General features: G+C 44.2%; 1 protein-coding gene across 2 annotated transcripts in view; it reads right to left on the bottom strand.

Annotated features, from left to right (window-relative positions):
• The window catches only part of znf423 (zinc finger protein 423), a 163,696-nt gene that overhangs the window by 70,356 nt on the left and 71,566 nt on the right, over positions 1 to 21,774 (bottom strand). For both annotated transcript variants that reach the window (XM_051381003.1, XM_051381004.1), the window contains exons 4-18: positions 14,960 to 15,137; positions 14,223 to 14,347; positions 13,875 to 13,956; positions 13,651 to 13,726; positions 13,248 to 13,528; positions 12,864 to 13,147; positions 12,368 to 12,745; positions 11,850 to 12,031; positions 10,813 to 11,352; positions 10,539 to 10,689; positions 9,760 to 10,311; positions 9,310 to 9,494; positions 7,889 to 8,313; positions 7,250 to 7,463; positions 5,383 to 5,467 (exon numbers count right to left, since the gene is read on the bottom strand). In XM_051381003.1, the coding sequence (XP_051236963.1) occupies positions 5,383 to 5,467; positions 7,250 to 7,463; positions 7,889 to 8,313; positions 9,310 to 9,494; positions 9,760 to 10,311; positions 10,539 to 10,689; positions 10,813 to 11,352; positions 11,850 to 12,031; positions 12,368 to 12,745; positions 12,864 to 13,147; positions 13,248 to 13,528; positions 13,651 to 13,726; positions 13,875 to 13,956; positions 14,223 to 14,347; positions 14,960 to 15,137 (3,738 nt within the window). The remainder of the gene's footprint in view (positions 1 to 5,382; positions 5,468 to 7,249; positions 7,464 to 7,888; positions 8,314 to 9,309; positions 9,495 to 9,759; positions 10,312 to 10,538; positions 10,690 to 10,812; positions 11,353 to 11,849; positions 12,032 to 12,367; positions 12,746 to 12,863; positions 13,148 to 13,247; positions 13,529 to 13,650; positions 13,727 to 13,874; positions 13,957 to 14,222; positions 14,348 to 14,959; positions 15,138 to 21,774) is intronic.

Below are 21,774 nucleotides of genomic sequence, written 5' to 3'. Positions count from 1 at the left end.
ACAGTCTACGGGTGTTATTTGTGGGTACATGTGGGGCCCCTGCTACAAGTTTCTCTTATTTCATCAAGTTTGACCATCATACTAAGATATGAAGTTCTCTGGCTGATGCTGCAAGCCAGAAAAATCTAAACTGAAGATTAACTCAAGCTAGCATTAGCTACACAGATTCAGCCAAACCACATAATCCTAAGATTACCACAATGCTTCCTACAGATACACGCTGCCTGACACGACAATGACAACACCTAGTACAGATAGATTCAGAGCATCCTTTACTTGTGCCCCTTTTTGCTTGATTTCTCGTTCCGTCCAATCTTGCCTTTCTTCTCTCTCCCTGTCTCTGCCTCTGGAGCAGGGCATTGACCACATGGTGTTTTAATTAACTTGCATGCTGTATTGGAGCCAAGGCTAGCGGGAACAGGCCCAGGGTGTGACTATACACTATCACAGTAAAGCAGGAGCTGGGAGTGAGAACCAGTAGCATGTTAGGGTCTCCTCTTTAAATGTTAAGTCTTAAACACGGCATTGTGTGACAGAGCCCAACAGGATTGTTGATACCAACACCGAGATTCAAAGATTACTTATATTATGAAAAGAGACCTCTTCTATGTGCACTGTGCACCAAATTTGCACCAATATGACAATGCAAAGGTACTCAGAAGGCTGCTTTCTTAAACAAATAACTTAAAGTATATTTGAGTTAAATATTGTTTAACATGTTCAATTATTTAACATATACACTGTCAACCAATTCTAGCTGACACTGCTGAGAGCTTCTCTTTCTCGCTTTGTGCAGTATTGACCAGAAATAATAAAGGTTGAGCCTTTCTCAACTTGAAAGTGCTCTGCTGAAAAGACACCCAGAGAGAACCTTTGTCCCTTGTACACACTTGATATATTTCTGAAAATAAATAAATAAAGCTGCTTGCAGGTTAGAAAATGGTGTGTGAATATATCACAAGTCTTGAATGTATAGATATAATTTAGGAGTGAAATAAAAAAGTAACATAACTGTTAGAATAATGAATACCGCAGGAAGTAAGGAACAACAATACTGCTTTTGAGAAGTCTCACCTAACTGGTGTTGGCCTGAGCCCAAATACAAGTGGAGCAGTCATACTTGTGATGATTCCTCCTCAGCACTAGAAGGATTCCTCTCTAGACTTCTCACTTTGACCCTCTCTTCCTCTATTCGGCGTGTATGTTGTCTCTCTTTCTCTTTCTGACAGCGTAATTAACAGGACCGTGGGGTGCTCCGTGTATTGCCCACGGAGCAATGTGACAATCACATCACTGGCCTCAATAAGTCAATCCTCAACCAGTAAAAACTGTGTAGACATTATGGTAAGAGGTTTGTGTGACTAGCAGAGACACATCATGGTCACTGACCGGAGGGGAGGCAGACCTCTTAACATTTAATGTGATTTTAGATTTTCTTCTTCATGCACATTTTCCAGTGACACGCAGACAGGCTGAGAGCTAGTCTAATGCCTTAGGGTGTTTCACTGATCCATGTGAGAAAATTAAAAGTGACACAAGCACTCCTACCAGTGGTAGGACTTATTGAATGTGAGAGCTGAGACTGGTAGACAGGCAGGGACACCTTCCCAAAGATGATAATAGGGGGGTGTTGTAAAAGAAGGAAATGAGAGGAAGGGAAGAATGTGAGGAAGAAGTAAAGAGCAGACATTTTAACACTTTCACACCATCACATATTGTGCCTGCTGGTATCCGGGTGTGTGTGTCGGTCTAATAGGGGTGTAAGGAAATCATTTTGTGATATTGTATCGATTCTCAAAAACAACTGCTAGACAGCAGTGTTGTAAAGGTAAACTGAGGGCTATGATGCTGGATGCTACAGGGAATACAATGCTTACAGTATTGCAATATATTGAACTGTAACTCCTGCATCGCGATACGTATCGGAACATCGGATTCTTGCCTATACACAGGAACAGGTTTGTGTGCATCAGTCAGCATGTGACCACAGGTGCCTATAACATTTAGAATCCGCAGCACATTTCAAATATAAGACCAGTGCAATCCACTGAGGTGGAGTGAGCTGAGATTCAGAGAGAAGAGACTAAGAGCGGCAAGGTGAGAGAGAAAGACCTTGCCTTATAACAAATACACTAAACTTTTGTCTATCAGTCTATCTAATTGCAGTTTACTTCTGGCATTTGACTTCATCAATGTGGAACTGAACACTGCTTAACAGAGAAGTACACTGTTGAGTAAGGTACAGTGTTAGACGTTAGACAGCCTGCTGCATGCCTATTGGCGCACTGCCGCTGATGAGATTTACTGCTTTGGTATTGAAATTTGACAAGGCGTCAGTATCGAAGCAATTCGGTCGGAGGCATAAAAGTATCGAAATTCTGTACCCAGCCCTAGTTATGGGAGCAATCAAACCTTTCATTCATGACTGTGCAATTGTGATCTGATAATAGAAGACGCGTGTTAAGGCAACGAGAGAACAGAGCTCCAGAAAAATGAAAGACCCACAGTGAAAGGGAGGAAATGAAAGACAACAGAGAAATCTTCTTTTTGATCTCAGTTTTCACACCACCATTGCTTTTATAACAAATAGGATCTTTCTCTTTTGTATTTGCTCCCTTCTTCTCGGGGTGGGGGTGGGTAGGGGTTGTAGGAAATGTAATAATAGAAAGTGGGCAGGCTCTTAAAAATAATCTGCCTCAATTTCATAATTAATCTGTGCTAGGTTTTCACACAATTAGCACGTTAATTAACCCAAAACTGCCACCACTGTGTGGGGATGCGTGTGTGTGTGCATGTGTATGTGTATGTTGGGGGGGGGTTCTGGAAAATGGAGGAAGAGACAGAGTGAGAGACAGAGATGAGTTATCTGTCAGACAAGGAGGAGAAGCGGGGATAAAATTGGGAGGAAGGGCAAAATGACTGGCAGGATTCTCGGTGGAGGAACGGAGGTGAGAGGGAAGAAGTGGAAGGAGATCAAAGACGGGTTGACTCGGGGAAAGGAGAAGGTCAAAGGAGCATGAGGAGAAGAGGAGGACTGAAGCAGAAAGAATGAGAGTCAGTTGTTTGAGTAACTCAGTGAAGAGCGAAGGAGACGGACAAAGAGAAACAGCAGGTAAAAGATGGTAGAAAGTATACTTAGTGTGTGTTCTTTCATGTGTGGGAGAGTTTGTCCCTGTGTTTGTGCATCTTTGACTGTGTGTGTGAGAGACAGAGAGTGTATGACTGTGTGTGTGTGAGAGAGTGTGTGCGTGGTCAACCGGGGAATAAAGTAAAAGTTGCTCCAGCTGTACTTCTGTTTCAACTCTCTCTTCTAACGTCTCCAGACATTACTAGACGACTCAGAGTGATGTCAGCACACACACACACACACACACACACACACACACACACACACACACACACACACACACACACACACACACACACACCAACACACACGCAGTCTACCTTACTTTCACACACACACACACACACACACACCTCAGAGTACATCAGTGACTCTGGGATTGCCTGTCAGGTCTGGCGAGGGGCTGATGGTGGGGGGTGCAGAGCGTTTGTTCCCCAGAACAACTCACAGGTCCACCTCGTTAATCTCCATGACGACAGAGATGCTAAGGCAGCAAATTAGTAGCGGGCGGAAAAAACTGTCACAGGGGAAGCTCATAAAAGAACACAGACTCCAAACTACAGAGGTAGTTTTTAGTTAAACACACACACTCCACTTAGAATAGGTGCACTCACAAACACGGCGATAATGGGACCGAAATGATGAAGCTTACCTCGCTGCAGTGCCTCTGGCTCTCTCTTGCTTATTTTATTTCACGCAAAAACAGCTGGCCAGACAAATAAAGGTGACTAAAGGTACATGGTGTACTGTCTTAGTAATACACATGAGAAAATACATTGTAATGCATTTGTTTTTGATAATGCATTACATAGTTCCAGAAGTAAGCCAATATAACAAGAGTTGATGATGTTTTTGTTGTCCTACTCAACATCAAAAAAAGTATCTTTAAATTGAAACTGTTTGCTTGGGTAAGTTTTGCAAAAAGGAATTAGAATAAGAAGAAAGGACTGTCACGATAACCGCAATAATAAAATACTGCGGTAGTGACAAGCCAGCCACAGGCGGTGGAAAGCCAACCATCACTACGTCATGTTCAGTATTTGTTTTTGCGACAGGAAAGCGTCCCAGAGCTGCGAGGCTACTGCTACATGCAGTGCCACTCAGTATCCCTCCCGGCTGGAAACGCCAGCAGTCTTTTAGTAGAAAACGCCAACGGGTCTGCTAATTATCCCAATCCTGCATCCTGCAACTCACCAGTGTTTCAGTCTAAGGAGTGACCCTGTTAACTGGCGACTCTCAGTGTCACAGACCCAGGAGGCAGGAGGAGGGAGAGTGCAGGTGATCAGTACAAGCAGGTACTGAGATGAAACATAATCTGGCTGTACCGGTTACAGAGTAATTGGAAAATCAACAAAAATGGCAGTAATATTGCATAGTGAGTGACCTTAAGGCACTGTGACCGCCCTAGAAGAAGTAAATAAAACCTGTGTATGTTCACTACCTCTGTGTTTTTCTGCTGCTTTCTCTCCCTGTGTGGGCAATCCAATGCCTAGGTATTATATATGTATATACCTGTAATTACAACACGTTTCTGTAGGCTGAGAGCTCAAATAAAAATACTGAATGAAACTTTTGACTTTAACATTTAATACTTTTGTATAAATGTGCCTATTATAGAAAATGTGTCTTTAAGCGTGCCCTTACAACCTCACTCCTTTAAATCCAGTACAGTGGTGATAACCACAATATAACACAAGTGTACATGGTGTTATGCACCTCAGCACACCTGCAGCAGCATCAGAGCAACACAAGCCATGTGGTGTTTGACTTCATCCAGGCCAAGCTATAAGCACCTGCATTACGTGACGAATGGCCAGGTGTTTCATTATTACACGTAACTTGTCCACTGTGGCTCCTGAAAGAGTTCTCTTGTTTTACACTCAATGGAAGCTTTATGTGTAATTTTGACTGTTTTCCAAGTCAAGTTTTCCAACCCTCCGGGGTGCAGCCAAGTGGTAAATTGCACAACAGACAGCCCACAAGTCAAAAAGAGCTCTTCATTTCATCTGTCTCACACCTCTGTGTGTGTGTGTGTGTGTGTGTGTGTGTGTGTGTGTGTGTGTGTTTGGCTAGCTGCTGTGTTTGCTAGAGTTTATTTTAAATGTGTGCAGGAAGAACACAGTTGCAATAGTTGTGCTGTGAAACCAAGAGACAAAATGAGGAGGCGAGATATTCACAGTCACCCAAACGCAATATCAACACAGTCACACACTCACTCACACACAAAGAGAGTGGAAGAGCTGCGTCTCACTCACCGATCATGTGATTGGCGACATGAATCTGGATCTCCCTTTCTGTCTCGAAGGTCATTTGGCATTTAATACACTGGTAGGTCTTTTTCTGAAAAACAGAAAAACATTATTATAACATTGTTATTTCATTAATAAAAGTTACACACAAAGACATTTCAAGTTCATAAAATACATAAATCACCTTCATACTTCATTATCTAAAATAAAGTAATATATTCCTCCTCTTATAGAGAGGGTTGATTGGGAAAGAAGCCTTATATTTTGTGAAAAATTAAGTTTTGTAGACAAGCAAAAGCTCTTGAGTCCTTTTCATTGATTATTGAAAATCCATTTAATTATATTGTAATGATAGTAACAATTTACCAGTAAATAGAAGGAAAATAAACCTCAACAATTAATCTCGAGAATGGAAGTGGTATTTGAGCATTTTCTAATGATCGCAATTAAAAAAAGCTGATAAGTAAAATACTGAAAAATGTGAAAGATAAGAAAATTTAAGAAAAAAATGCAGTTTTCTTTTTTTTGCACCTATGCTCATTTTGCTGTCATCCCTCAACATGCAAGACATGTGAACCCTACAAAGTCTCACACTAATCAAGCAAGAGTCAAAGTTTTTGGAGACCTGGTGAAAGGAAGAAGAGGTATGCAGTTACACACACACACACACACACACACACACACACGCACACACACACACACACACACACACACACACACACACACACACACACACACCGTAAGACCTCTGCAGAGAGAGAGAGACAGAGAGACAGAGAGATAGAGAGACAGAGAGACAGACAGGAATTAATAAGGGAAGGAGTGAACAGGAAAAAGATTAAGGGAAGAAGCAATGAAACAGAAACAGAAGGAACGAGTGGAGAAGAAAAGAGCACAAGAGAGAAAGAAAGAGACACAGAAAGAACCAGAGAAACATGGGTGAGAGACACAGAAACAAAGAGAGAGAGAGGCAGAGGCTCTGCTTATCCATTCATAGCACACAGCGATCACTCATGCACAAACACATACAAAATACACAAAGGCCCCACTTCCACTATCTCTCTGCTGCTTCAGCCTGCAACACTGACTACACACACACACACACACACACACACACACACACACACACACACACACACACACACACACACACACACACACACACACACACACACACACACACACAGAAATCCTACTTTGTCTGCTTTGTGCTGTTAGACTAAGCAGAAACAAAGGTGCAGGTAAGACAGAGGGTCCCTGGGAACTGCCTCTAACACACTCACACACACACAGACACGCTCACTTGCAAGTACACACTCTCACACACACACAGACACGCGGCAAGTCCCGGGGAGCCTGACTGTCAATATCAAGTAGAGCGAACAGCTCCCACAATGCCTCAGCACGCCCCAGCCGCAGGACCCAGTGGGGCTCAGCTGACACACACCGACATACACACAAGCACACGTATGCTACAGACACAGAAGCAGTAGCACGCACCAACACTTCACACACACACACACACACACACACACACACACACACACACACACACACACACACACACACACACACACACACACACACACACACACACACACACACACACACACACTCATGCAAACGTTCAGTTCAGCAGGATTTTTGAGTTCTGCACTCCTGAAAATGTCTCCATCTGTTAAATGCTGTTTCTTATTAACATGAATTTCAGAGACAGCATTGGCCATAATTATATTGCATAATGTTCGACCAAACTTCCTCACATAAGTAAAAAAAACAATGCAGACAACTTAGTTTGAGAAGTTTTAGAAACCAGAACAAGTTCATTAAAAGCAGTTATCTCTCCATCTTATCACGGCCTATTCTGTCTCACCTTAGGTGCAGGTGAGGCCTCTGCTTTCTTTCCTGCTGCACTGGTTTCAGGGCTGACCTCGGGGTGATCTGTCTGGACGTGACTCTCCAAGTCCTCCAGGCTTTCAAACTTCACCCCGCACTCTGGACACCTCAGCCCGGCCATGGCCTTCTCTCCCTGCGTGTCCCCGGGCGTGGCAGCTCCTCCCTGGTTGGGGCTCTGGCCATTCGTGCCCCTGATTTGATTGAGCAGTTGATTTTTTTTAGTTGATTTCAAAACTGTTGCTAAACCAAAAATAATAAAAAAGTGTTTTCATGTCAATCTGTGTTGCTGTAATGTATGTTTAAGACACAAAGGTTGAGCTTCCTTTTGAAAATGTGTGTTCACCTTCTGGTGGATGCAGAATGATCACTGCACTCACGTCACATATCAAGAGACGCTTTTCCCTAAATTGTTCCAAAGTTGGTGTCTAACATATACCTTTACTTTTTTCCTTAGGTAGACAATTTGCATAAATGTCACAATACATGTCTGGAGGGGATCTTTAAGTTATCCTAGTACTCATGTTTAAATGTCTGTAGTATACCAATGTGCTACTGTTTAAAGTATGTCTATATTAGCACACACCCTTATCCACAGGGTTTAAAGGACGCTACCAACCTGTTCATGCAGCCAGCACAGAGCCCATAAGGCAGGCCGTTGACATCCAGCTTCACCAGCTCCCCTTTGTTCTTGAACTCCTTTAGGCAGAAGGCGCATTTATACAGCTTATGCTGCTGCAGCTGCCCGTTAGGGGATGAAGAGGCTGAGCCGTTCCCTCCTCCTCCTCCTACTCCATTCCCGCCTCCCGCTACAGCTCCTCCAAGTCCAGAACCGGTGGAAAGCTTCTGCATGTGGAAGGTGCCGTGGATCTTCAGCTCCAGGGTGGAGGTGACGGTCTGCATGCAGACGACGCAGCGGAAGCCGGTGAGGGAGTTGCGGAGGTCAGGGTGCATCTGGCAATGCTCTATAAACTCCTCCTCGCTCTGAAGGGGCATCTTACAGATTCGACAAGTTCCTGTGTCCAGGCTCTTACTGTGGGTCACCTGCAGAGAGGGAATATACAGAGACAGCATGAGCATAATGACACAGCAATACTACCAGGTTTTTATCAGAGGATAGAGGCATATACACAATCTCTGGGAAAAATACAGTGCAACTAGTGCATGTGCAGCTTGTTTTCACTGTTCACTGGTTCTTAGAATTTATTGCAAAATAAACTGAATTTGAAAACAAGATGCAGTTCATTCAGTGTTGTTAAACTTTAACTGTAGCTTTGCAGGTTCAGTTCATCTACCAACACCGAGGTCAATGACGGTCTAACAAAATTATTCATCATAATCAATATGGTTGTGCATGAACACTTTATAATTAATTAAATCGCAAAAAATAAAAAAGAATCAAAAAGGTCTAAAAAAAAAAAAAAAGCACCAGATACATCTTTGTCACAGTCTTTAATATATAAATATAAACATCTAAAAATATTCATGTTAGAATATCTGACTGTAATTGCAAACATATGCAAACATTCCTGCAGTGTGTTGAAGCACAAATTGCCTCTCCAAGGACAATTTAACATTTTCTTAAGTCTAAATTCAAAGCAGATGAAGAAGTTTGAGGATCAAAAGGCAGGTACACAGACAGAAAGTAACACAAGAGAAAAGTAAAACATGCATCTGCACAGACTGCTGTGTTGTTATACCTGTGAGGGCACCCACTGACTGCGTTTGTTCCTTACATATAAACCTCCAAATGACACAGATACCTCAAAAGAGACACACGTAGACACATATATACACAGATGGGTGACAATCTAAAGGAAAAAGCAACACAAATCTCCTGGTGTCTGGATCTCCATTCTCCCATAGGTGTTCAATTGATTCACATCAGTTTTATTCTCATCAAACCATTCAATGACTCCTTGTTTCCTGTATGAAAGCATCCGCAGTTGTCATATTTCTCCATTCGTTCATTCATTTTCCTTTAATTCGCCACCCGTCTGTATATAAACACAGGCTGGAAAGCAGTAAATATAACGGTACCTTGTGTTCAGTGAGGGTTAGCAGAGAGGGGAAACGCTCGCCACATATGGGACACATGTAGTGTTTGGCAGGGCCACGATGCGTCTGAGCGTGCTCACGAAGCCCGCTCTCAGAGAAGAATGTTCTGGAGCACACATTGCACTTGTGGTTCCCCTTGATGAAATCTGCCTTCTTCTTTCGAGAACCTGGTATATAAAAGTACTTTCATCATCATAGATAAACTTTATTGTCCCTGAGGGGAAATTTGTCTCTGGGCACAATCCATGATAAAGCAAAAAAATATATTGTTCTGACTATAATTACAGCTACATTTTATAGGTCTCCTTTAGGAAATTACATTATGATAAGCCACTGACTTCAAATATCTAATTACTGTATATAAAATATAATATATATTAAGATTTAAAAACCCTTCAAAACAAGCAGTTGATGATTTAAAATGAATCTTACAGGCGTCGTCTTCTCCCGGTCGGATGTTGTGGTCACGCAGCCGGTGGTTCTGCAGAAGCGACTCCATGGTGTAGGCCGCTCCGCAGATATCACAGGCATACATGGGTTCCGAGTTGTCCAGCTCCTCCTCACCCCCGCTAGCCTCATGGCTGTTGGCAGTGTCTCCTCCCTGGCCGGCTCCTCCCCCGCTCTTCAGCAACATGTTCTGCAGGTCGGCCTGTTCAGCAGCCGCCACAGTTGCTCTTTCGACGACTCCTGCACCTCCGTTGCCACCACTTCCTCCTCCTCCTCGCTTGGAGGACTGCGCGAGCCCATTGGGCGTCCCGTTCTGACTCCCGCTGCTCCCTGTACCCCCTCCGTTGCCAGTGATGTTGCCGCCATCGAACACGCAGTGCTTCTCCCTCAGGTGTCTCTCCAGCAGTGAGATGGCGTGGAAAGCTTTGCCGCAGAAGCGACATGTGAACTTCTTGCTGTGCGTGGTGATGTGGCACTGGAGCTCCACCTCTGTTCCAAACGTCTCTCCACAGAAGATGCACTTCCGGGGCTTAAGTCCTGAGAGACAGAAGACAGGTTGAGATGTGAAGATTCAAGCTCTAGCAAACGTACTATAGGGAGACCAAAGTACGCACTGTTCCTACTCCAATCTTCATTTTCTTCTTTAGTATATTCTTTTCTTTTTTACTATCAACACCATGATCATTATACATTTCTTTGAGATAGTTAGGTCTACTTTGGGTCTCTAATGAAACCCTCATAAACCCAGGAAACTTGTGCTGTACCTGCTCCGAGCCCTCCTGGGAGGCCTGACCTCTGGCCCAGGTGGTTATGCTTAACATGGAGCTGAAGATCCGTCTCCTTCCTGAAGTCCCAGGCACAGGCTGTGCAGCGAAACAGCTTCTTCTCATTGCTATGCTTCACCGCCAAATGCACCTGAATGGAAAAAGAAAGGTAAAAGGAAGAAGCAATCCAAGAGGGTTCATGCTATGGTTGTTTCACTAATGTATTCTTTGTAAAAATAAAAAACACCCAAACAAACGAGGCTGTCTCATTCACCTGTATGGAGACCTTGGAGTCAAAGACCTCCTGGCAGAGAGTGCAGTGGTACAGGACAAACGTGTGCATGTCCAGCAGGTGTTTCTGCAGGTCATCTACCGAGGAGAACTGCTTATCGCAGCTCTCACACACATACTGGGTGGACGTGGTGGTGTAGTGCACCGTCAGGTGTTGAAGCAATGCCTCCTGGGATTCAAAGTCCTCCTTGTTGCACTGGGGGCAGGACTGGCGCCTCAGCAGCATCTCCAGGTGTGACTTTAGGTGGGTCTGAAAACCCTCAAAGCTGGCGAATCGCAGGTCACATTGGTTGCACGGGTAGTCCCCATTGCTCCCCATGGAAGGGGTGGAGTCCCCTCCCAGTCTGTGGCGTTTTGGGGAGGAGATCTCTACATCGGAGGAGGCGGGGCTTAGGTCGGCAACCTTTGCCTGCCGTTTGTTGTTAGCCAACGGGATGTTCTTGTGGTTCTCCTTTATGTGCTTGGTGAGCTTGAGGAGTGAGCCGAAGATAGGAGAATTGGTGCAGTAAGGGCAGGAGTAAACCTGTACATGGACAATAACTCTTTACTTTTTTTAAGATTATTATACATCAGCAAATACTGTTATTTAGCTGTTGGAGATGGGACAGATGGAGAGATGTAGAGAGAGACAGAGACAAGCATAGGTCATACACTAAAGTCAGCACCATAACTTTCAGTTCAGACATAATACATTTATTATTAATTGATTATTAGGAGATTGAAAACATTACAAAGTGCCTTTTAAAGCCCTCATATAATGTAAATAATCTGTGGTCACAATTTTGTCAGTAATGTACTCAGGAAATAACTTGTTGCCCAGCACCTGAAAACTAAGAAATAAAACATTTTGTTTGTTTAAACTCCAGACCAGACCAACAGTCACCTGCAGTAACTACATAATATGTACAATTGTCAAGGATCTTAATCAGAATCAAGCAATATGCTTTATTTAACGACAGACAAGCAACATCTTATCAGCTCTCATTAAAAGGCTGTCATTGACTAATTCTTGATCCTCACCTCCATGAAGGACTGAGATGCAGCCTGTAGTACAGGAGACTCCAGTTTGGCCACCCCTCCTCCAGACGCAGCCGAGCCCCCTCCGACGGAGGTGCAGTGCGTCTGCTGAATGTGTTCTGTCAGCGAAGACTCCGTCAAGAATCCCATGGAGCACTGGTTGCAGAAGAAGGCATGGTTCCCTTCTAGGATGGAGAAATGAAGTAGAATAATTTACTATGATGATACACAATACAAACACATAAGAAACCCTATACTCTGACATATTTAAGTTACTTTCAGTCGACCCTTCCAAAGTCCCGCCCCTTTTGGAGCCTCAATCAACCCCCTTCCTGCACTTAGATGTGCTATGTGCTACGCTAGTCTATGTCTATGTAGATGAGCCTAGCACACAGCAGCATATCTAAGTACGGAAAGGGAAAAAGTTGACAAGGTTCTGGTCGAAGCTTGCTCAACTGTTATTGGAGCACAGAGCAAAAAGGGGCGGGACTTGGGAAGGGTAGCTTTCTTCAACAACACACCTAATGTGGTGGACCCCGCCACAATCCCGCCAGGCAGGCAGTGTGACACTCTGATGTGTTCCTGCAGAGAGTTGATGTCTCCAAACATTTCTGGGCAGTAGTTACAGTGGAAGGCTGTAACATTAGTGAACTGCAGCAGGGGAAAAGCTGCTGCTGCGCCTAGGGTTCCTCCACTGCCACGGTGAGCTTTGCGCACATGTTCGTTGAGGTTGTAGAGCGTTGGCAGAGTGTCCAGGCAGAGATGACATGTATGGTTCTGCTGCGGCTTATCCGCATGGATGGTCTTTAAGTGGATCTCCAACACCGCCAGGCTGTGAAAGTCTCTCTTCGAGCAGTAAGGGCAAGAGTACGTCAATTTGCCCCAGTTCCCTCCACCAACTGTAGAGGTAGACACACACACACACACTGTGACATTAGGCTTTCAAACCAAGTGTTGGCTATCAGATCAAGTGATGTTACTGGACTCATACTCTCTAGATAAGCGACTACTCCATACCTCCGCCTTGATGACCGAGGCTGATCGCAATCTCTTCCACAGTGTCTGTGCCTCTTCTGCGGCCTCGTTCGATGACCTGACTGGGCTTTAGAGTAGAGTCCGGCGTGGAGCCTCTCTCCAGGCTGGCGCTAGAGTCGGGAGTAGCCGAGCTCATTGAGGCCACACTGCCCAGTGCAGGGTCAGGACTGGCGGCGCTGTGATTGGAGGAGTCAGGCTGGCGATGGCTGTCTAGGTGGCAGTAGACATCCTCCACTGATGGGAACTGTTCTGAGCACACAGGACATCTGGGGAGAAAAGAGAAAAAGACCAGTAAAATGCAAGTTCCATTCCAGCATTCCACATTAATGAAAATCAGTGGTTTGCAAATGTTAAGCTCTGCAGTACTTGTGCTTGCGGTTGGCATGCTGAGTTTCAATATGCGTGAGGAGAGAGGCCTCGTCTAGAAAGATCTCAGGACAGTGGATGCATTGCAAGTCGGCTCGGTCAGACAGCTGCGGGTGTCTGGTCAGGACATGTTTCTCTAGCTCGTCCGTGTGGCTGAACGTCTCCTCGCAGTAATCACACATATACAGGTCCTGCTCCAGGTCACCGTCTCCTCCAACTCCCTTCTTTCCCCCATCCCTCTCACTCCTCAGTGCAAGGTGCTCTCGGTTCTTGCGGTGAGCCTGCCAGTCAGAAAGTGGTCAGGATTTAAAGAAGTATGTGTTGTAAAACAACCTGTCAAAAGGTTTTATATGATGACAATAAGCTAGGACCTCCTTCTTTTAAAATGAAAACGCATGTTTACCTGCATGTGGCTCTGCAGTGAAGAGGTGGAGGAGAAGCCACGCTTACACACACTGCACTTAAACGGTTTGCTGGAGCTGGAGGTGTGAATAAAACAATGAATCAGACTCAGGTTAATCAATCGTTTTTAAAGATCGAAATTAGATGAGATAAATGAAACACCGGATGAACATGTCAATTAACATCGAGTACAGATTTCACGACAATAGGCTCAGAAGCAGTTACCTGTGTGTTTTCAGATGGATCTTCAGGTGATCAGAGCGGGAGAATGCAGCTTCACACTCCTGACAACTATACTTCTTATCTCCTGTATCAATTAATAGATTTATGAGAGATCATTTCTTCATAAAGAAACCTCAAAACACTGACAGCCAGAACACGTGTCGCCACTGTTGAGGGTAAATCTCCTAACTCAAGTCTGATTCTGGTGTTTTCCCTCATTTACTTCTTGAATAACGAAACATTGCAGGTTTATAAAATCACTGTGGATCTGCTACCCATTAGGTCCTAATATGCCAATGCATACTTAGCAGGCCTGGGAGACATAAATCCAGGATGTATTGTATTATCTACCTGTGTGGAGTTTGACGTGGCGGTCTCTGCTCCTCTTGTGTTTAAACAGGCGGCTGCAGAAGGTACACTTGAAAGGCAGCTTGTCGCTGTGGATCTGCTCATGGCGCTTCAGGTAGCTCAGACGGCTGAGGAGGATCAGGAGGAGACGGACGATGAAAAGCCATTCTTAAAGGCTCAGTTACAGTAATTTAAATGGCATTTTTAAGAGCGTAACAAAATAAAACAGCCATACTAAAAATACATTTAAACAGTAAATACATTTGTAGTAAAATCATTTAACATTATAGTGACTGCTGGTTTTTACTGCTTGGGTACCTTTAAACTAAAATCTAAAATCTAAACTATTTTTAATATGACTGCATACATCTACTCAGCAATAAGGGAGGAACCAGAGAGGACAGCTAGGTAAAAGAAATGATAAAGAGGATTATGATGATGACTTCATGGTGTATGTGACAGCTGTTCTTAAAGTGGGTCTTGAGTTAGTCCCTGGAGAGGTTAGCGAGAAATGTATTCACCTCATTCCTCTTGCTGTTTGCCTTAGTGGTCCATGTTACCATGGTAATATTGAGGATACTGTTTACTCATGTACACATTGATATTCATGATATGAGGATGCAACTAAACCACCAAATGTGACATTAGTCTTATTGTCTGTTGCTGTGTTGTGTGTGTGGCAGGGCACCGAGATGTCACCTGTAGCATTCCAGGAGAACCAAAAGTGTGAGTTTTAATACCTGAAGGACTTGTCACAGAACTGGCAGGGGTACGGCAGACCAGCGCCTCCTTCCTCCTCGCCGCCGGTGGCCATGCCAAGGTCACAGCAGCCATCGGGCATCTGTGAGGGCGATGCCACATCTTTACTGGAGGGCGAGGAAGGCACCCAGGACAGCCCTGCTGGGTCATCATCGCCATCTGACAGAGAGGGATACAGACAAAGGGATTTTCTTTTTAAAGCCTTTGAATCATGTACCGCAAGGAAACACAAATACACTTTTTTTACACAGCTGCAGGATTTACAAAAAAAGAGACAGGCGAGCACAGACAGAAAAAAAAAGTGGGGGTAAAACAGGGAGCATTAGAATGATTAAGAAGAAGTTACATCTTTCTTGGAAGGCAGAAGGCGGGAGTCAGCCTGTGGGAGTTCAAATGAGAAAAAGAGGATATAAACAAAAAAATAAACACATTTATCCTGGTGACACACACACATATACAGAAGGAAAATGAGGATGGCAGAGATAAAGAGAGAGAATGAAAAAGAAGAGAGAGACACACTCCGGCAGCAGCAACATCTAAATAGAAAGCTCCAAGAACTATGTATCCCCGACGGAGCCCAGAAATAAGGACAGAGTGTATTTTCTCTCCCTTCATCCTCCCTCTGCAGCCATCCCTCGTTCCATCCCTCCCCTCACCTCCCCTCCCCTCCCATCCCTCCATCCGTCCCTGAGGACCATAGATCCGCCTCATCATATTTTCATTAGGGCCTTGGCAGATTGAAACGTCGGAAAAGCGATTAGGAGATGTGGAGAGCAGAGCGGAAAGATGGCGATATTCACTCCCTTTATCTGTCATACATTGGAGATTATGCATTGCTCTTTTTCCTTTTTTTCCCCCTCTCCCTCTTTTTTCTCCCCCCCTCTTGTGTAGTCTGGCACAGAGGCGACAAAAAGGCCACGACTCCTTTAATAGACACTTCAGAATGGATACGTGGTGACAAAAGAGGGGGCAGAATAATGCTTGATATTGTTCTGTTCTTCTTTGTGCGCTCTGTGAAGCAGCACAGCACGGCTATTTAGCATTTGCCTGAGAAATGTAAAGGAGAGAGCAGATGAAGAGAGAGAGAGGGAGAGGGGAGGCTGTTTTCTTTGCTTTTATCTGATTGCTGTATCAACTAGGCCAGCAACAAATCAAAGAGAGAAAATAAGGAAACTAGAGTGATAGGACGGAGAGAGTAGAGAAAGTCTGAAGTGATTCGAGCCAATATTCATCATAAGGCCAATATTCCTGCAAAGCAAACACTCAAACATATGAGCACAGACACATGTGCAGAAGAGATGTTTCTCCTGATACTTTTAGAAAACTCTCCAAAGCACACACTGTTTTACCTACTCCAGCCGCAATCTTGTGTGTCTTTGTGTGTGTGTGTGTGTGTGTGTGTGTGTGTGTGTGTGTGTGTGTGTGTGTGTGTGTGTGTGTGTGTGTGTCTAGTCTACTGAGTATTGCGCCTTGCAGAGAGGGGGTGGAAAACAGATTCTTGTGATGAATCGATCGCAGAGAAAATGTAGGCACTGCGATGAGCAAATAGAACTCTGCAGGGGGGTCTGGGTTAAAAAAAATTGTAAAAGCATGACTTATAAATTTGACTGGAAGCAAGAAAGAAAATAAAAAAGGCTTAAGAAAATATAAGGAATAGAGATATCAACATGAAGCCTAGCAGCAAGGCAAAGGGAAGGGAGAGCGAGTGAGAGAGGAAGAGAGTGAATGAGAGTGAATGAGAGTGAGTGAGAGGGACAGATGGGACGGGGGGGACAGAAAAATTGAGATCTAGAAGGAGGGACAGAGGGAAGGATGAAGAAGTGCATGGAAGTATTGACGGGGTGGAAGGAGAAAAGCAAACAATGTGTCATCCTTGAGCACACAGAGACTGAAATGAGAGCACAGGAGAAACAAATCAGAAAAAAATGAAAACCGAGACACAATGAGATAGGAAGACTTGAGAGGAAGAAACAAAAAACTGGGGAGGAAAACAGAAAAATAGGGGGATACTCTTTGACTCAGATTACTCAGATTACTGTAAGCATGCCAACTGTATAAAATACTGTTGTTCTTCAATGATCCACATTGCTGTGCATTAAGTGCATTGCAGTCCACTGGTTCTCAAGCTATGGTACGTGTACTACTGGCAGTACGTTAATTAATTAATTTAAAAACAATCAATATACTACAACAATTCTAAGTGAAGTACTTAAAACTATGCCAGAAATGTAACTTTGGTATTTCCTGTACTATCATGTTTAAAAAACAAGCCGGCTACTCAGTCACGTTCATGCACAGGATTAGTTATGAGCTAAAATGTGACGGTAAGACAGTAAGTGGAGGTAAAATGAATGGTTCACAAACTGCAATCATGTCTCCAAACTGGAACTACTGGGAAGTGTGGACCAGGAGTACCCCTTATCCATCAAATCAGTTCTGGTTCTTGAACTGATTGCATTCAGGATTCAACTTCAGTCAACAATAAATAATCTTCTGGCTCTTTTTACAGCACAGCACAAACAACACCCAGGGCTGCACAATTAATAGAAATATAATCAAAATCATTCTACCCTATCAGATTTATTGAGTGTACATATGCCTTGTTGTCCCAGTTTGGTGATCTTGAATGATACTTATTCAATAGACTTCCCAGACTTAAAATCCCATATTCTATTTGCAGGTCTTACAGCTGCAAAATAACTGTTGGCTTTAAGATGGAAACCTCCCTATTTACTCACCTGCATGCAACGGCTGATATCTTTTCTGAGCCTTACACATACGGACCGGTCTATAGCGAAATACATACATACATGGAGCAAGAGAAAATACTTTCCAGACATGGTCCTCTGCACTAAAAGGGTTAAACAGCTAGTGGCCTGAATAGGGGAATGTATATTTGATGAATGGAAGTGCACCTTGTTGGACTGTTGGAAATGTATGAATTTGTGTTTGTCATTGTATTGGACTTGTTGTCTTATACTCATTTTTGTCAAAATAAAAACAATTAGAAACAAAATATTATCAAAATCGCAGAAGCTGCAGTTTTGGAGGAGGTGCCCTGAACTACAAGTCTTGTTTTCCAGATTTAAGAAAACATTTTTGTTTACAGTACAGAACCCCAACAAATGTCACAGCATCATGATATTAATAGTTTTTTTCAGTGAAAATGAAATTTGTGATGCAAAAATAATACTGAATATTCACAATATGATGTTTTTACCAAAAAACAGCCCTAGCAGGACCCTCAAACTGATGCAGCAAAATGGGATTCAGCTGACATTATTTTATCATTTACACCTGTTCTTTCCCTACTGTGACATGTCAAAAATGTCTCTTGTGAAAAATGCCGTGAAAAATGTCAAACTGTAACAATACAGTGTTCTAGCTACATGGAGCAAGGCTGGTGTTCAGATAAAATGTGTCTATAAAACGTCAATCCAGACACCCCCTGCTGCCCACTCAACAGGGTACAAGTCTTTTAGTGTAGCCTGAGAGAGATTAGTGGCACTGTCTCAAACACAAGCATCGTACACTCTCACCTTTTGTCTCTCTCTCATGTCTGTGTCAAACAGGATTCACTTAACAATGATGAGAGAGAGAGAGAGAGAGAGAGAGAGAGAAGAGAGAGAAGAGAGAGAGCATGCAGTCAACACCAGGCACAAAATGGTCAGTAGTTGCTTAGCAAAAAGAACAAAAAAAAATCAAATCTCAAAGAAAAGCCAAGTAGAGAAGAAAAGACTGTAAATGAACCAACGAAAAAACAGTCAAAGTGTTTTTTCACAGTGCTGGTCTGGACACATGTGGACCATTATACACACCCCAGTATGAGTCAGTGCGATGGTAAAGTTTGTGAGGTGGGAAAGTGGGAGGAAGAGAGACAGAGAGTAAAGGAGAGATTGAACAAGAGAGAGATTGAGTCAGAGGGAGAAATCACTTTTTGAGGGGGGATGGAGGGGTGCTGAGAAAGAAGGGGAGGAGAGATTAGCGTCATTAAAGAGCCCTAATCCTCTGACTAGCGTGGCTGGCGCTAAAATGGAGGATCACACGGCTTTTTAACGGCGCCTTTGTCAGTCGGCCGCAAGGGGACCTGGCAAGACAAGGCCGAATGGCAAACTGGGAGAAACTGGAGGACGGGGAGGGGGGAGCGAAGAAAATTTCAATGAAAAGTTAAATTAGAGAAGAATCCTCGAGAGAAGATGAGGAGGATGGATGGTTGAGGGAGGGGGGGTTGGAGAGAAAAAAGAGGGAGAAAAAGTAGTTGGGAAAAAAGGGAAAACAGGCAGGAGCACGCGGACGCCGACACACGCTGTTCTACCCCCATCTCCTCCTCCTCCTCCTCCTCCTCCTCCTCCTTTCTGTTCTTCTCTGGCGAACGAAAACGAACGAGAGGAGCGGAGTGGAGGACCACAGGGCCCCAACAGCTCCGCTCCCGCTTTATCTCTCACTCTGCAGTCCTCTCCTTTCCCATCCATTCCCTCTATCCTTCATCCCTCCCTCTGTCCCCAGCAGTCCCTCTCCTCTTCTGTCTTCATCTCTCTTCCACTACCTCCCTCCCGCGCTCCCTCCTTCCGTCAGCTTTCATGTTGTTACTCATTATAGCTCTGACATCTCTCCCTCCGTCCCTCCATCTCTCCGACAGTCTCTCCCCTACTGGTGTTGGCCTTCACCCCTGTGTCTCGGCCTGGACGGGACCGAGGGAGAGAGGCGGGGGGAGACGTTCCAGATGGACAGACTCTGAACTCCAGAGGAGAGGGAAGAGATGGCGGTATGAAAGGGGAGACGAGAAAAAAGAGGAGGAAAGGAGAGGAGAACCCAGGGGTCTGTGATAAGACATGGAAAAGGCCAGAAAAGAACCAAACGGACCGCCTGAGTCTACCTGAAACAACAGACGTACACAAACACACACGCAAACAACGCGCACACACACACACACACACACACACACACACACACACACACACACACACACACACACACACACACACACACACACACAAAAAAAAAACAAGTGTGTCTCTCTAATAGGCCAGACAGTGTGGCAACGTGTGGAGGACACAGCCTTGGTGAAACACTCTAATGAAGAGACACACACGCTGATCAATCTCTCTTTATGTTCCTGCCTCCCCCGTCTACTTCCCCCCCACAGTATTCTAAACTCAGTAACTTTGTCATGACTGTCACACAGAGGGAAAATACATCAAAGCAGCACAGTTTATAAGATGGAAATCTTATTAAAAGAAACTTTAGAGACTATTGTGATCTTCAGATGTGAAGATCAATAACTCAAATCAACCAATACCAGTAGCCAAATTTGAAATATTACACAGTATTTCCACATTTCAGCTGGCTTTAGCCGCGAGGTTACAAAACGACAAACTGAACGACTCAACGGGCCGACATGGAACCAGCACTCAAGAACATTAGTTCAATTAGTCCGCTCAGGATAACAGCGTCTGCTAAACGCCTGGAATGGAAATATAATCCATGTATGTCGTGCTTTCTCTGTCTTGTATTGCTTTGATGTTTGAATCAAAGGAGCTCAGCTGGTAGCAGCAAAAAGGTTTCAGCTCCCAGCGCTGCGACTACACGTGCTGAAAGTGCCTACTACCTACAGTTACATTCAGAACATCCAGAATTAACATTGTACATGAAGAACGCACAGCGCGATCCGGGAAGTAAAACATGGCAGAATCAAAGAAAGATTCCTTAAGATGACATACACGCCAAGAAAAGTGCTTAGGTTGAATGTTTAAATATTCTCATATCAAAGGAATAATCAAAGCTTTTTCATCCTAATTTTAATTCAGATTATGCAAGGGGATGTTTTAAAGTTTACCCAAAATGCTGTCTGTTCCTATATATCAGCAGCTCAATGCAAACATGTGTCATTCAGTCAAGGAAACCCGACATTGTCCCGGGTTAAATGAATGCGTTCACCTTGGGTTTAGCTGTCTACCTGCTCAAATTTTAATCCTCCTATCAGCCCGTCTTCCTCTCCCCGCCTCCCCTTCCTGCTCCCTCCCCCCTCCCCCACCCGGCCATCTAACTCTCCTTTCCACCTTTCTGTTTGGCCATCGGCCCAGACCTGCACCTTTCCCAGCGAGACCCCCGCTGACCTCCTATCCCTCCTTCCCTCTCTCGCTTCATCCCTCCTTCCACGGCTCCCCAGGCCCCCTCCGATGGCCCCAGGCTGCCCCGGGCGTGCACACACACACACACACACACACACACACACACACAAAAAGCCCCAGACTAACCGTAGGGGGCAGAAAAACAACTTCCACCCTTGGCTCACTCTGGGCAGCCCGGCGCACACACTCGCTCTTATTTTTTCTCTCTCACATACGGAAACACACATGAGCACACAAACACAATTAGGGTAGAATTCACTATCCAATGCTGAGTTAAGTTTGATGGAAAACAGGCATACCACACACTTATTCGCCACAGCTCCTCCAGCTCCATCTTTATTTTTTTTTTAAGGACATCCTGCAGGTTAAAAATAATAGTGGCTGCATGCTTTTGGATTCATGCTGCAAGTCATTTAGATGGGCAACGGCCTGGATCTAAAGTTGTATCTCTAAAATAAATTGTATGATGATTTGTGTTTTTATCTTGTTAAGAGGAGGGGCTGCACAACTCAGTAAGGGCCATCCTGTTTACGGAGACAATTTCAAAGGCTGCTTATTATTATTATTTCCTTTTGGTGTAATGTATGAGGTATGAAGTATCCAAACAGTATTAGTGACCATAATCCAAATAATGAGCCCCTCCTTGGCTTGACAAGCGGGACACA

This window comes from Dicentrarchus labrax, unplaced genomic scaffold (genome assembly GCF_905237075.1).
Source record: "Dicentrarchus labrax unplaced genomic scaffold, dlabrax2021, whole genome shotgun sequence".
Classification (NCBI taxonomy): domain Eukaryota; kingdom Metazoa; phylum Chordata; class Actinopteri; family Moronidae; genus Dicentrarchus; species Dicentrarchus labrax.
The sequence above is the reverse complement of the archived record's forward strand: the minus strand, read 5'-3'. Positions and strand labels throughout refer to the sequence as shown.